Here is a 14,862-nt window from a genome sequence, read left to right on the forward strand (position 1 = left end):
CCGCGCCTCATTTGCATGCCGCGTTGTGATTGGTCGGATGAGCCGCGCCCCCGCCTTATTAGCTATGCGAGCCACGCCCCCTCCCCGCGGGCGCGCCGCGCCCCCTCCCGACAGATTTTGGGGAGATTTTGGGGCTTTTTGGGGTTTTTGGGGAGATTTGACCCCCCAAACTGGGATAAAAAGGGCCTCGCCCACCCCCCCGAACAGACTGGGGAGGAGTTGTTGGAATCGTGGGGTTTTATTGGGGGCTTTCAGCCCCCACAATGAGGATAAAGACAGTTTTGGGGTGTCCCCCAAATTTTGGGGGATTTTGGGGGGTTTTGGGGGATTTCAACCCCCAATTGGGATAAAAAAAAAACCCAATTGGGTTTGGGTTCAGGGGGTGTCCCCAGCGCTGGGGGCGGGGTCTGGGGGGGCGTGGCCGCTGTCGCTGTCGCCGCTGTCGCCGCTGTCGCCGCTGTCGCCGCTGTCGCCGCTGTCGCCGCTGTCGCTGCTGTCGCTGTCGCTGTCGCGCAGCATCCGCCGGACCGTGCGGGACAGGTTCATGGGGTCACACCTGGGGGGGACGGGGTGAGACCCCACAGAGACCCCACAGAGACCCCAGAGGGACCCCACAGACCCACAGAAACCCCATAGAGAACCCCAATATCCCATAAACCCCATAGACCCCATAGGGACCCCAATATCCCATGGAAACCCCACAGAAACCCCATAGATCCCATGGGGACCCCACAGACCCCAGAGGGACCCCACAGACCCCATGGGGACCTCCAATACTCCATAGAGATCCCACAGATCCCATAGGGACCCCAATATCCCACAGACACCCCATAGACCCCATAGGGACCCCCAATATCCCATAGAGACCCCACAGACCTCACAGGGACCCCATAAACCCCATAGAGACCCCACTGATACCATAGGGCCCATAGGGGCTCTATAGGGCCCATGGGGTCTCCATAGGGTCCATAGGGCCCATGGGGTCTCTATAGCCTCCCTAGAGTCTCTATAGGGTCTCTACAGGGTCCATAGGGTCCATGGGGTCTCTATAGGGTCCATAGAGTCTCTATAGGGTCTCTAGGGTCCATAGGGTCCATAGGGCCCATAGGGTCTCTATAGCCCCTCTAGAGTCTCTATAGGGCCCATAGGGGCTCTATAGGACCCATGGGGTCTCCATAGGGTCTCTATAGGGTCCATAGGGTTCATAGGGTCCCTATAAGGCCCATAGGGTCTCTATAGGGTCTCTATAGGGTCTCTATAGAGTCTCTATAGGGTCCATAGGGACTCTATGGGGTCTCCATAGGGTCCATAGGGCCCATAGGTTCCATAGGGTCCATAGGGTCTCTCTAGGGTCCATAGGGTCCATGGGGTCTCTATAGGGTCTCTATAGGGTCCGTGGGGTCTCCATAGGGCCCATAGGGTCTCTATAGGGCCCATGGGGTCTCCATAGGGTCTCTACGGGGTCTCTATAGAGTCCATAGGGTCTCTATAGTGTCTATAGGGTCTCCATAGGGTCCATAGGGCCCATGGGGTCCCTATAGGGTCCATAGGGTCTCTATAGGGTCTCCATAGGGTCTCTATAGGGTCTCTATAGGGCCCATGGGGTCTCTATAGGGTCCATAGGGCCCATGGGGGCTCTATAGGGCCCATAGGGTCTCTATAGGGTCTCTATAGGGTCTTTATAGGGTCCATAGGGCCCATGGGGTCTCTATAGGGTCCATAGGGCCCATAGGGTCCCTAGGGTCTCTATAGGGCCCATGGGGTCTCCATAGGGTCCATAGGGTCTCCATAGGGTCTCTATAGGGTCTCCATACGCCCCATAGGGTCCATAGGGTCTCCATAGGGCCCACGGGGTCCCCTCTGTGGCCGCCGCCCACCTGAGCCGCGCCCGCAGCCGCGCCCGCAGCCGCGCGGTGGCGGCGGCGCCGTCCCCGACGTCCTCGAGCTCCCGGCGCAGGAGGCGGCCCTGGGCCAGCAGCCGGGCAGTGCCCGCGGCCACCAGGGCCACCTGCCGGGCCACCAGGCGGGCAGCGGCGTCGGTGACACGGGCCTGGGGACAGCAATGGGGACATTGGGGACATTGGGGACACATTGGGGACACATTGGGGACACCAGGGCCACCTGCCGGGCCACCAGGCGGGCGGCGGCGTCGGTGACACGGGCCTGGGGACAGCAATGGGGACATTGGGGACATTGGGGACACCAGGGCCACCTGCCGGGCCACCAGGCGGGCGGCGGCGTCGGTGACACGGGCCTGGGGACAGCAATGGGGACATTGGGGACATTGGGGACACCAGGGCCACCTGCCGGGCCACCAGGCGGGCAGCGGCGTCCGTGACACGGGCCTGGGGACATTGGGGACATTGGGGACATTGGGGGACACCAGGGCCACCTGCCGGGCCACCAGGCGGGCAGCGGCGTCCGTGACACGGGCCTGGGGACAGCAATGGGGACATTGGGGACATTGGGGACATTGGGGCCACCAGGCGGGCAGCGGCGTCAGTGACACGGGCCTGGGGACATTGGGGACATTGGGGACACATTGGGGACACCAGGCGGGCAGCGGCATCGGTGACACAGGCCTGGGGACAATGGGGACATTGGGGACTCATTGGGGACACCAGGCGGGCAGCGGCGTCGGTGACACGGGCCTGGGGACATTGGGGACATTGGGGACACATTGGGGACACATTGGGGACACTGGGGACATTGGGAGGATTGGGGACATGGGGGACATTGGGGGGCATCAGGGATAATGGGCGACATTGAGGACATTGGGGACATTGGCATGTGGTGACATGTGGGGACACAGAGGCTGTGGGGGACAGCGGGTGACAGCGGGTGACAGCGGGTGACAGCGGGTGACAGAGGTGACAGAGGTGACAGAAGTGACAGGACAGGATAGCAGGGGGCAGGAGGTGACAGGAAGTGACAGCTCGTGACAGAATGTGACAGAGGTGACAGGAGGTGACAGTTAATGACAGCAGGTGGCAGCAGGTGACACACAGGTGACAGTAAGTGACAGCAGGTGATACAGGTGATACAGGTGACACAGCTGACACTCAGGTGACACAGGTGACACAGGTGACACTCAGGTGACACAGGTGACACTCAGGTGACACACAGGTGACACTCAGGTGACACTCAGGTGATTCAGGTGACACTCAGGTGACACTCAGGTGACACAGGTGACATTCAGGTGACACAGGTAACACACAGGTAACACACAGGTGGCACACAGGTGACACAGGTGACACACAGGTGACATTCAGGTGACACTCAGGTGACACTCAGGTGACACAGATGACGCTCAGGTGACACACAGCTGACGCTCAGGTGACACAGGTGACACTCAGCTGACACTCAGGTGACACAGGTGACACACAGGTGACACACAGGTGACACACAGGTGACACTCAGGTGACACAGATGACGCTCAGGTGACACACAGGTGACACAGGTGACACTCAGGTGACACTCAGGTGACACAGGTAACACACAGGTAACACTCAGGTGACACACAGGTGATACACAGGTGCCACTCAGGTGACACAGGTGACGCTCAGGTGACATTCAGGTGACACAGGTGGCGCTCACCTGCTCCCGGTACCGCTCCCCCCGCAGCCGCTGCTCCTCGGCCTCGGCCGCCAAGAGCCGCAGGCGGCGCCCGGTGACGCGGGCACAGCGCGACAGCGCCACCCGCGCCCTGCGGGGACAGCGCCGTCACCTGAGTGGCACCTGGGTGGCACCCGGGTCACCCACAGTCACCCACAGTCACCTCTGTGTCACCCACAGTCACCTGGGTCACCCACAGAGTCACCTGTGTGTCACCTGAGTGGCACCTGGGTGGCACCCGGGTCACCCACAGAGTCACCCACAGTCACCTCTGTGTCACCCACAGTCACCTGGGTCACCCACGGAGTCACCTGTGTGTCACCTGTGTCACTCATGTCACTCCCCACCCCGTCCCCCATACCCAATGTCCCCCCTGTCCCCCCCTGTCCCCTCTGTCCCCGTGCCCCCCATGTCCCTGGTGCCCCCCCCGCCACCCCCGTGCCCCAATGTCCCCCATCCCTCGTGTCCCCTGTCCCCACAATGTCCCCCCCAATGTCCCCCCCAATGTCCCCCCCATGTCCCTCCAGTGTCCCTGTGTCCGCTGTCCCCCCATGTCCTCTCTATGTCCCCTGTCCCCCCCAATGTCCCCCCCAATGTCCCCCCCTGTCCCCCCCGTGTCCACGGTGTCCCCCCTGTCCCCCCATGTCCCTCCAGTGTCCCTGTGTCCGCTGTCCCCCCATGTCCTCTCTATGTCCCCTGTCCCCCCCAATGTCCCCCCCTGTCCCCCCCGTGTCCCCGGTGTCCCCCCTGTCCCCCCATGTCCCTCCAGTGACCCTGTGTCCGCTGTCCCCCCATGTCCTCTCTATGTCCCCTGTCCCCCCCAATATCCCCCCCAATGTCCACCCCCCGTCCCCCCCAATGTCCACCCCCCGTCCCCCCCAATGTCCCCCCCGATGTCCCCCCCTGTCCCCGCGTTGTCCCCGCTGTCGCTGACCCCGCCTCTCTCCGCAGCAGCTCCTGCAGGTGCGCGCAGCGGGCGCGCAGGGCGGGCTCGGGACCCCCGGGACCCCCGGGACCACCGGGGACACCGAGGCCACCGAGGGTCCCGAGGGTCTCGATGGTCCCGGGGGTCTCAGGGGTCCAGGGGGTCTCCATGATCCCGAGGGTCTCAGGGGTCTCGGTGGTCCCGAGGGTCTCGATGGTCCCGATGGTCCCGGGGGTCCCGAGGGTCCCGATGGTCTCAATGGTCCCGAGGGTCCCGATGGTCCCGAGGGTCCCGGGGGTCCCGGGGGTGCCGGGGGGGTCCCGGAGCCGCTCCCGCAGCCGCCGCTGCTCCTGCGCCAGCCGGGCCCGCGCCACCTGCGCGTCCTGAGCCCGCGAGCCCGCGGCTGCCAGAGCCCGGCGCAGCTCCTCCACCTGGCACAGGTGAGACAGGTGAGTGTGGCACCCCTGGCACCCCTGGCACCCACACCTGTGCCCATAAACAGCAGCGCCCAGCGCAGCTCCTCCACCTGGCACAGGTGAGGCAGGTGAGTGTGGCACCCCTGGCACCCCTGGCACCCACACCTGTGCCCATAAACGGCAGCGCCCAGCGCAGCTCCTCCACCTGGCACAGGTGAGACAGGGATGGATCTGTGCCCACACCTGTGCCCATGGCACCCACACCTGTGCCCATGGCACTCACAGGTGCATCTACACTTGTGCCCGTGTCCCCCCAGGTGTCCCCACATGTCCCCAGAGATCCCCCCATGTCCCCCAGGTGTGTCCCAGGTGTGTCCCCACCTGTCCCAGGCGCTGCTGCAGCCGCTCCCGCAGGTGTCCCCACGTTCCCCCAGGTGTCCCCAGGTGTCCCCAGGTGTCCCCACCTGTCCCCACGTCCCCCCAGGTGTCCCCGGTTTGTTTTAGGTGTCCCCAGGTCCCCCCAGGTGTCCCCGGTTTGTCTCAGGTGTCCCCAGGTGTCCCCATGTCCCCCAGGTGTCCCAGGTTTGTCTCAGGTGTCCCCAGGTGTCCCCACCTGTCCCAGGCGCTGCTGCAGCCGCTCCCGCAGGTCCCCCCAGGTGTCCTCACGTCCCCCCAGGTGTCCCCAGGTGTCCCCAGGTGTCCCCGGTTTGTCTCAGGTGTCCCCAGGTGTCCCCAGGTGTCCCCAGGTGTCCCAGGTTTGTCTCAGGTGTCCCCAGGTGTCCCCAGGTGCCCCAGGTTTGTCTCAGGTGCCCCCAGGTGTCCCCAGGTGCCCCAGGTTTGTCTCAGGTGTCCCAGGTTTGTCTCAGGTGCCCCCAGGTGTCCCCAGGTGCCCCAGGTTTGTCTCAGGTGTCCCCAGGTGTCCCCACCTGTCCCAGGCGCTGCCGCAGCCGCTCCCGCAGGTCCCGGTTGTGCTCCCGCAGCTCCTCCAGCGCCGCCTGCAGCGCCGCGGGGTCACCGCAGGGGGCGCTGCGGGGACATCATCGGGGACATCACCGGGGACATCACAGGGGGACATTACAGGGGGACATCACCGGGGACATTACAGGGGGACATTGGGGGACACTGGGGGACATTAACGGGGACATTACAGGGGACATTGTGAGACACTGGGGGACATCACCAGGGACATCACTGGGGACATTGGGGGAAATTACAAGGGACACTGGGGGACACTGGGGGGCATTGGGGGACATTACAGGGGACATTACCGGGGACATTACCGGGGACATTGGGGGACACTGGAGGACACTACAGGGGACATTGGGGGACACTACAGGGGACATTACCGGGGACATTGGGGGAGACATTACAGGGGGACATTGGGGGACACTGGGGGACATTGGAAGACATTACAGGGGACATTACGGGGAAATTGGGGGACACTACCGGGGACATTACAGGGGGACATTACCAGGGACATTGGGTCACACTGGGGGATATTGGGGGACACTGGGAGACATTGGGGGACATCACCGGGGACACTGGGGGACATCACCGGGGACACTGGGTGACACTACAGGGGACATTGGGGGACACTAGGGGACACTACAGGGGACATTGGGGGACACTGGGGGACATTGGGGACATTGGGGGACATACAGTGAACAATACAGGGGACATTGGGTGACACTGGGGGACACTGGGGGACATCACTGGGGACATTGGGGGGACATTGGGGGACATCACTGGGGACATTGGGGGACATTGGGGGACATTGGGGGACAATTACAGGGGACATCACCGGGGACACTGGAGGACACTACAGGGGAAATTGGGGGACACTGGGGACATTGGGGGACATTGGGGGACAATTACAGGGGACATTACCGGGGACACTGGGGGACATTGGGGGACACTGGGGGACACACAGGGGACACAGAAGGGACCTACGGGCGCTATGGGGGACACATGGGGGCTATAGGGGACCCCCTGGGACCCCTCGGCCTGGGGAGGGGGCGTGGCCGAGCTCACCTGGGAGGGGGGGCGTGGCCAACCTTGGCCGCCACCTGGTCGCGCTCCTGCTCCGCCTGGTGCCTGGAACGCTGGGCCGCCTGCACCGCCTGTGGGCGGGGCCAGAATGGACACGCCCCCCAGGCAGAGCCACGCCCAACACAACAACCACGCCCACCGGCTGCTTTAGCCCTGTCCATTATTCCATAGTGGCACCACCAGCGGCAATAGCCCCGCCCTTTGGTCCTTAGCCCCGCCCCAAGTGCAACGGCCACGCCCATTTGTCATTAGCCCCGCCCACACATTGTCATAGCCCTGCCCATTGAGTCTTAGCCCCGCCCAACTACAATAGCCACGCCCATTTGTCCTTATCCAAGCCCACCATTCCTTATAGCCCCGCCCCAAACAGTGACCACGCCCACTGGTCCTTAGCCCCGCCCAGAGGTTGTTGTAGCCCCGCCCATTGATTCTTAGCCACGCCCAATTACAATAACCATGCTCTTTGTACCTTAGCCCCACCCACATGTTGTTATAGCCCTGCCCATTGCCAATGTCTCCGCCCCTCGCCTTAGCCCCACCCACCTGTCGCAGCCGCTCCAGCTCCGTCCCCCGGGCCCGGCACTGAGACTCCGCCTCCCGAGCCCGGAGCTCCGCCCCCAGCTTGGCAGCGCGAGCGGCCTCCAGCTCCGCCCACAGCACCTGCCCCGCCTCCTGCAGAGGGGCGGGGTCATACACAGGCCACGCCCACACTCCTGGCACCACCCTCTTCCCCGCATCCCTCAGACCACGCCCCCTTTAGCCCCATCACAGCCACACCCACCCTGACCCCGCCCATTCCAGATGCCCCACCCCATCAGGCCCCTCCCCCATGGCCCCGCCCAGCCCCGTCCCCTCACAGGCCACACCCCCTGGCCACACCCCATTCCCCCACCCACCTCAGAGGCCCCGCCCCCTCAGCCCCAGGCCCCACCCACCTGCTGCAGGCGCAGCCTCTCCTTGGCCCGGTCCAGGGCCCGGCAGGCTCCGCCCACCCGCGCCTTGGCTCCGCCCACCGCGATCTCCAGCGCCCGCAGGGCCCCGCCCTCCATCAGGCTCCGCCCACGCTCAGCCGCCAGGCTCCGCCCCAGGGCCGCCACCTGATTGGGCAGGGGGTGATTGACAGCAACAGGCCCCGCCCCCTGCTCAATGAGAGGCGGGGCCAGGCTGTGACTGACAGGTGCTAGTCCCGCCCCCTATGCCAGCCCCGCCCACCTGGCTGCTGAGGTCACGAAGCTCCGCCTCCAGGTCCCGCCGGTGCTGAGCCTGGGGGGCAGGGGGGGGAATTTGGGGGATCCCAAAATTCGCCAAATTCCCAAAAAATCCCCAAAAATTCCTAAAATCTGGGGGGGGGGGTCCCAAAATCCGCGGGGGGTTGGGAGAGGGGATCCCAAAATCTGGGGGGTCCGAAAATTCGGGGGGTCCAAAAATAAATAAGGGGGGGTCCTAAAATTCCCCAAATTCCCCAAAATCAGGGGGGACCCAAAATCCAGGGGGGAATCCCAAAATCTGGGGGTCTGAAAATTCGGGGAGGGGTCCCAAAATCCAGGGAGGTTCCCCAAAATCCAGGGGGGTTCCCCAAATTCCCGGGGGGTCTGGGGGACCCTGAGTGTCCCGGGAATTCAGAGTTGTCCAGAGGGTCCCAAAGTTTGGGGGCGCCCAAAATTATGGGGGGGGTCCCAGATTTGGGGGGGCCCAGGTATTGGGGGTGCTCAGGTATTTGGGGGGGTCCCAGGTTTTGGGGGGTCCCCAAATTTTGGGGCGTCCCAGGTATTGGGGGTGCTCAGGTATTTGGGGGGGTCTCAGGTATTTGGGGGGTCCCAGATTAAGGGGAGGGGGCGAAATCCAGATTTTGGGGGGGGGGTCCCCAAAATCCGGGTGGGCCCCCAGGATGTCCAGGAGGTCCCAAAATCTGGGGGTCCCAAACTTCGGGAGGGGGAGGGGGGGTCCCAAAATCTGGGCATGGGGGGGGATGGGGGGAGGGGATGTGTCCGTTCCCACGGGGGGGGGGAGGGGCCACTGTCCCTTCCCTGTCGCTGTCGCTGTCGCCGCTGTCCCCTCCCTGTCCCCGCTGTGTCCCTGTCCCTGTCCCCACTGTCCCCTCCCTGTCTCCGCTGTGTCCCTGTCGCTGTCGCTGTCGCCTCCCTGTCCCTGTCTCGTCTGTGTCGCTGTCGCTATCGCTGTCCCCTCCCCGAGTCCCTGTCCCTGTCCCCGTTGTGTCGCTGTCCCCTCCCTGTCCCCGTTGTGTCCCCGTTGTGTCGCTGTCCCCGCTGTCGCCTCCCTGTCCCCGCTGTGTCGCTGTCCCTGTCGCTGTCCCCATTGTGTCGCTGTCCCTGTCGCTGTCCCCTCCCCGTGTCGCTGTCGCTGTCGCTGTCCCCTCCCTGTCCCCATTGTGTCCCTGTCGCTGTCGCTGTCCCCGCCCCGTGTCCCAATTCCACCCGGGGGCCACCCCGGGGGCTCCGGGGGTCCCGAGCCAAATGGGGGGGGGGGGGGAGGGGCGGGGCTGGGACCCCTCCCCCACCCCCCGGGACCCCCCCGGGACCCCCCCAAAGTCACCTGAGCCCCCCAAAGCCCCCCCCGCCTCCTCCCTTCCCTCACCTGGGGGTCCCCTGGGGTCCCCTCATTGACCTGGGGGTCCCTCATTCACCTGGGGGTCCCTGGGGGTCCCTCCCTCACCTGGGGGTCCCTGGGGGTCCCTCCCTCGCCTTGGGGTCCCCTCATTGATCGGGGGTCCCTCATTGATCTGGGGGTCCCCTCATTTACCTGGGGGTCCCGGGGGTCCCCTCATTTACCTGGGGGTCCCTCATTGACCTGGGGGTCCCCTCATTCACCTCGGGGTCCCCGGGGGTCCCTCCCCTCACCTGGGGGTCCCCTGGGGTCCCCTCATTCACCTGGGGGTCCCGGGGGTCCCTCCCTCACCTGGGGGTCCCCTCATTCACCTGGGGGTCCCTCATTGATCTGGGGGTCCCCTGGGGTCCCCTCATTTACCTGGGGGTCCCGGGGGTCCCCCCCTCACCTGTGCCATCCCTGGGGGGCTCCTCTGTCCCCCGTTGTCCCCCGTGTCCATCACGGCTCTGGAGCAGCAGCAGCAGCAGAGACCCAGAGACCCCTCCCCAAAATCCGCATCAGCCCCGGCACGGGACCCCCGACCCCTCCCGGACCCCCCAAAAATCTCCGGGTCCTTTTTTATTTTTGGGGGGGGGGGGGGGGGAAAGGGTCGGGGGTCCCCGGATCCCACCCTGGGGGGGTTTGGGGACCCAAACTGGGGGGTTTGGAGCCCCCTGCCCACCCTGGATTTGGGGATTTTGGAGCCCCCTGCCCACCCTGAATTTGGGGATTTTGGTGCCATCCCGGGGGGGTTTGTAGCCCCCTGCCCACCCTGGATTTTGGGGTTTTTGAGCCCCCTGCCCACCCTGAGGGGTTTGGGGACCCAAACTGGGGGGATTTGAAGCCCCCTGCCCACCCTGGGGGGATTTTGGGGACCCAGACTGGGGGGATTTGAAGCCCCCTGCCCACCTTGGATTTTGGTGCCATCCCGGGGGGGTTTGGAGCCCCCTGCCCACCCTGGATGGGATTTTTGAGCCCCCTGCCCACCCTGGGGGGGTTTTGGGGCTCCACCTCGGGGGGTTTTGGGGTTTTTGTGCCCCCTGCCCACCCTGGATGGGATTTTTGAGCCCCCTCCCCACCCTGGGGGGGTTTTGGGGCTCCACCTCGGGGGGTTTTGGGGTTTTTGTGCCCCCTGCCCCACCCCGGGCTGTTCCGGACCGCCCCCCCCCCGCCCTCCCCGTGTCCCTCACCTGTCACTCACCTGAGCTGCCGAGCCCCGGCCGTGTGACAGCGTCAGTGACACCCGAGAGTGGCACCCGAGTGACACCTGAGTGGCACCCGAGTGACACCTGAGTGACACCCGAGTGACACCCGAGTGACACCCGAGTGGCACCTGAGTGGCACCCGAGAGTGACACCCGAGTGACACCGAGTGACACCCGAGTGGCACCTGAGTGGCACCCGAGAGTGACACCCGAGTGACACCCGAGTGGCACCCGAGTGGCACCTGAGTGGCACCCGAGAGTGGCACCCGAGTGGCACCTGAGTGGCACCCGAGTGGCACCGAGAGTGGCACCTGAGTGACACCTGAGTGACACCTGAGTGGCACCTGAGTGACAGCCGAGTGACACCCGAGTGGCACCGAGAGTGACACCTGAGTGGCACCCGAGTGACACCTGAGTGGCACCGACAGTGGCACCTGAGTGGCACCTGAGTGGCACCTGAGTCGCACCTCAGTGGCACCGAGAGTGGCACCAATGGCACCGAGAGTGGCCCCGAGAGTGGCCCCGAGAGTGGCACCGAGAGTGGCACCAATGGCCCCGAGAGTGGCCCCGAGAGTGGCCCCGTCAGTGTCACCGTCACTGTCACCGTCGGTGTCACCGCGCCCCTCCCCCCGGGGCTGTCCCGCCCTTCCCCTCCCCTCCCCCTCCTCCCCCCGGGCTCCGTTCGGCTCCAGCGGCTCCGGAGCCGCCCCCGCCCGAGGGGACCCGGAGGGGTTGGGGACACCGAGGAGGGGTTGGGGACACCAGGGGACACCGAGGAGGGGTTGGGGACACGGAGGGGTTGGGGACACCCAGGGGACACCGAGGAGGGGTTGGGGACACCCGGGGACACCGAGGAAGGGTTGGGGACACCCAGGGGACACCGAGGAGGGGTTGGGGACACCCAGGGGTTGGGGACACCCAGGGGACACCGAGGAGGGGTTGGGGACACTCAGGGGACACCGAGGGGGGGTTGGGGACCCGGAGGGGTTGGGGACACCCAGGGGACACCGAGGAGGGGTTGGGGACACCCAGGGGTTGGGGACACCCAGGGGACACCGAGGAAGGGTTGGGGACCCGGAGGGGTTGGGGACACCAGGGGACACCGGGATGGGGACAATGGGATGGGGGGGACACCCAGGGGACGCCCAGGGGACACCGGGATGGGGGGGACACCCGAGGGACACCGGAATGGGGGTGACACCGGGATGGGGGGGACACCTGAGGGGACTCGGAGGGGTTGGGGACACCGGGATGGGGGGGACACCCAGGGGACACCCAGGGACACCGGAATGGGGGTGGCACCCAGGGGACACCGGGATGGGGGGGACACCCGAGGGACACCGGAATGGGGGGGACACCTGAGGGGACACCGGAATGAGGGGGACACCGGGATGGGGGGGACACCCGCGCCACAGGGGGACACCGGAACGGGGGGGACACCCAGGGGACACCCAGGGGACACCGGGATGGGGGTGACACCGGGATGGGGGGGACACCTGAGGGGACTCGGAGGGGTTGGGGACACCGGGATGGGGGGGACACCCAGGGGACACCGGGATGGGGGGGACACCGGAATCAGGGGGACACCGGAATGGGGGTGACACCTGAGGGACACCAGAATGAGGGTGACACCCAGGGGACACCGGAATGGGGGTGACACCCCAGGTGACACTGGAAGGGGGGGGGGGGGACACCAAGGGACATCGGAACGAGGGTGACACCCGCACCCCAGGGACACCGGAATGGGGGGGACACCGGAATCAGGGGGACACCCTCACCCCAAGGGACATCGGAATGGGAGTGACACCGGGATGCGGGTGACACCCCAGGGGACACCGGGATGAGGGTGACACCCCAGGGGACACCGGAATTTGGGTGACACCGGAATGTGGGTGACACCCGCGCCCCAGGGGACGCAGGTGACACAGGCACCCCGGAATTCGGGTGCCACCCCTGTCCTTGCCCGGGGGCACAGAGCAGAATTTGGGTGCCACCCTCACCTGAGGGGACACAGGACACCCCAAAATTTCAGTGCCACCCTCACCTGAGGGGACACAGGTGTCACAAGCACCCCAAAATTTCGGTGCCACCCTCACCTGAGGGGACACAGGTGACACAGGACACCCCAAAATTTGGGTGCCACCCTCACCTGAGGGGACACAGGTGACACAGGACACCCCAAAATTTCAGTGCCACCCTCACCTGAGGGGACACAGGTGACACAGGACACCCCAAAATTTCGGTGCCACCCTCACCTGAGGGGACACAGGTGACACAGGACACCCCAAAATTTGGGTGCCGCCCTCACCTGAGGGGACACGGGTGACGTCACCCGTGACGCCCCCTGTGACGTCACGGTGCCGGCTGTGATGGGGGCAGGGGGATGGCGTCGGGCGTGACGTCATCGTGGCGGGTGTGACGTCACCATTGCGGGTGTGACGTCACGGCGGTGGTCCGTACTGGTTTATACTGGTTTATACTGGTTTTATTGAGTTTTTATTGGTCCATACTGGTTTGTACTGGTTTATATTGGTCCGTACTGGTCTGCACTGGTCCGTACTGGTTTATACTGGTCTGCACTGGTCCGTACTGGTCCATACTGGTTTTATTGAGTTTTTACTGGTCTATACTGGTTTATACTGGTTTTACTGAGTTTTTACTGGTCCGTACTGGTCTGTACTGGTTTATACTGGTTTTATTGAGCTTTTACTGCTTCGTACTGGCCCATAATGGTCTATACTGGTCTGTACTGGTCCATACTGGTTTTATTGAGTCTATACTGGTCCATACTGGTTTATACTGGTTTTATTGAGTTTATACTGGTTTATACTGGTTTTATTGAGTTTATACTGGTATGTCCTGGTCCATACTGGTTTTATGGAATCTATACTGGTCCATACTGGTCTATACTCGTCCATACTGGTCTGTACTGGTTTTATTGAGTTTATACTACTCCATACTGGTCTATACTGGTCTGTACTGGTCCGTACTGGTTTATACTGGTTTTATTGAGTTTTTACTGGTCCGTACTGGTTTTTACGGGGTTTTATTGAGTTTTTACTGGTTTATACTGGTCTGTACTGGTCCATGCTGGTTTTTACTGGTTTATACTGGTCCATGCTGGTTTGTACTGGTCCATACTGGTTTATGCTGGTTTATACGGGGTTTTATTGAGTTTTTACTGGTTTTTATTGTTCCGTACTGGTCCATACTGGTTTTATTGAGTTTATACTGGTCCATACTGGTCCATACTGGTTTATAGTGGTTTTTATGGGGTTTTATTGAGTTTTTACTGGTTTGTACTGGTCTGTACTATTTTATACTGGTTTTTACTGGTCCATGTTGGTTTTATTGAGTTTATACTGGTTTGTACTGGTCCGCACTGGTCTGTAATGGTTTATACTCGATTTTATTGAGTTTGTACTGGTCCATACTGGTCCGTACTGGTCTATACTGCTCCATACTGGTCCATACTGGTCCGTACTGGTTTATACTGGTCCATACTGGTCTATGCTGGTCCGTACTGGTCCATACTGGTCCATACTGGTCTGTACTGGTCTATACTGGTCCGTACTGGTCCGTACTGGTCCATACTGGTCTATACTGGTCCGTACTGGTCTATACTGGTCTATACTGGTCCGTACTGGTCCATACTGGTCTGTACTGGTCCATACTGGTTTATACTGGCCCGTACTGGTCCGTACTGGTCCGTACTGGTCCATACTGGTCCGTACAGGTCTATACTGGTCCATACTGGTCCGTACTGGTCTATACTGGTCTATACTGGTCCATACTGGTCTATACTGGTCCGTACTGGTCTATACTGGTTTATACTGGTCCGTACTGGTCTATACTGGTCCATACTGGTCCGTACTGGTCCATACTGGTCCGTACTGGTCTATACTGGTCCATACTGGTCTATACTGGTCCATACTGGTCTGTACTGGTCCGTACTGGTCCATACTGGTCCATACTGGTCCGTACTGGTCTATACTGGTCCATACTGGTCTATACTGGTCCATACTGGTCTGTACTGGTCCGTACTGGTC

General features: G+C 63.0%; 1 protein-coding gene across 1 annotated transcript; it reads right to left on the reverse strand.

The window, feature by feature from the left end:
- Nucleotides 1-219: 219 nt before the first annotated feature.
- On the reverse strand, nucleotides 220-10,890 carry LOC118701333 (myosin-9-like). The gene is made up of 11 exons (XM_036405971.2): nucleotides 10,811-10,890; nucleotides 10,019-10,076; nucleotides 8,218-8,268; nucleotides 7,941-8,102; nucleotides 7,549-7,677; nucleotides 6,988-7,076; nucleotides 5,883-5,982; nucleotides 4,550-4,971; nucleotides 3,598-3,706; nucleotides 1,878-2,050; nucleotides 220-556 (listed from the first exon to the last, which is right to left on the reverse strand). The coding sequence occupies exons 2-11, from the start codon at nucleotides 10,067-10,069 to the stop codon at nucleotides 376-378; spliced, it is 1,467 nt and encodes a 488-aa protein (XP_036261864.1). The 5' UTR covers nucleotides 10,070-10,076; nucleotides 10,811-10,890; the 3' UTR covers nucleotides 220-375.
- Between the last annotated feature and the right edge of the window lie 3,972 nt (nucleotides 10,891-14,862).

The sequence above is a fragment of the Molothrus ater genome, unplaced genomic scaffold (genome assembly GCF_012460135.2).
Source record: "Molothrus ater isolate BHLD 08-10-18 breed brown headed cowbird unplaced genomic scaffold, BPBGC_Mater_1.1 matUn_MA588, whole genome shotgun sequence".
In the NCBI taxonomy this organism is placed as follows: Eukaryota; Metazoa; Chordata; class Aves; order Passeriformes; family Icteridae; genus Molothrus; species Molothrus ater.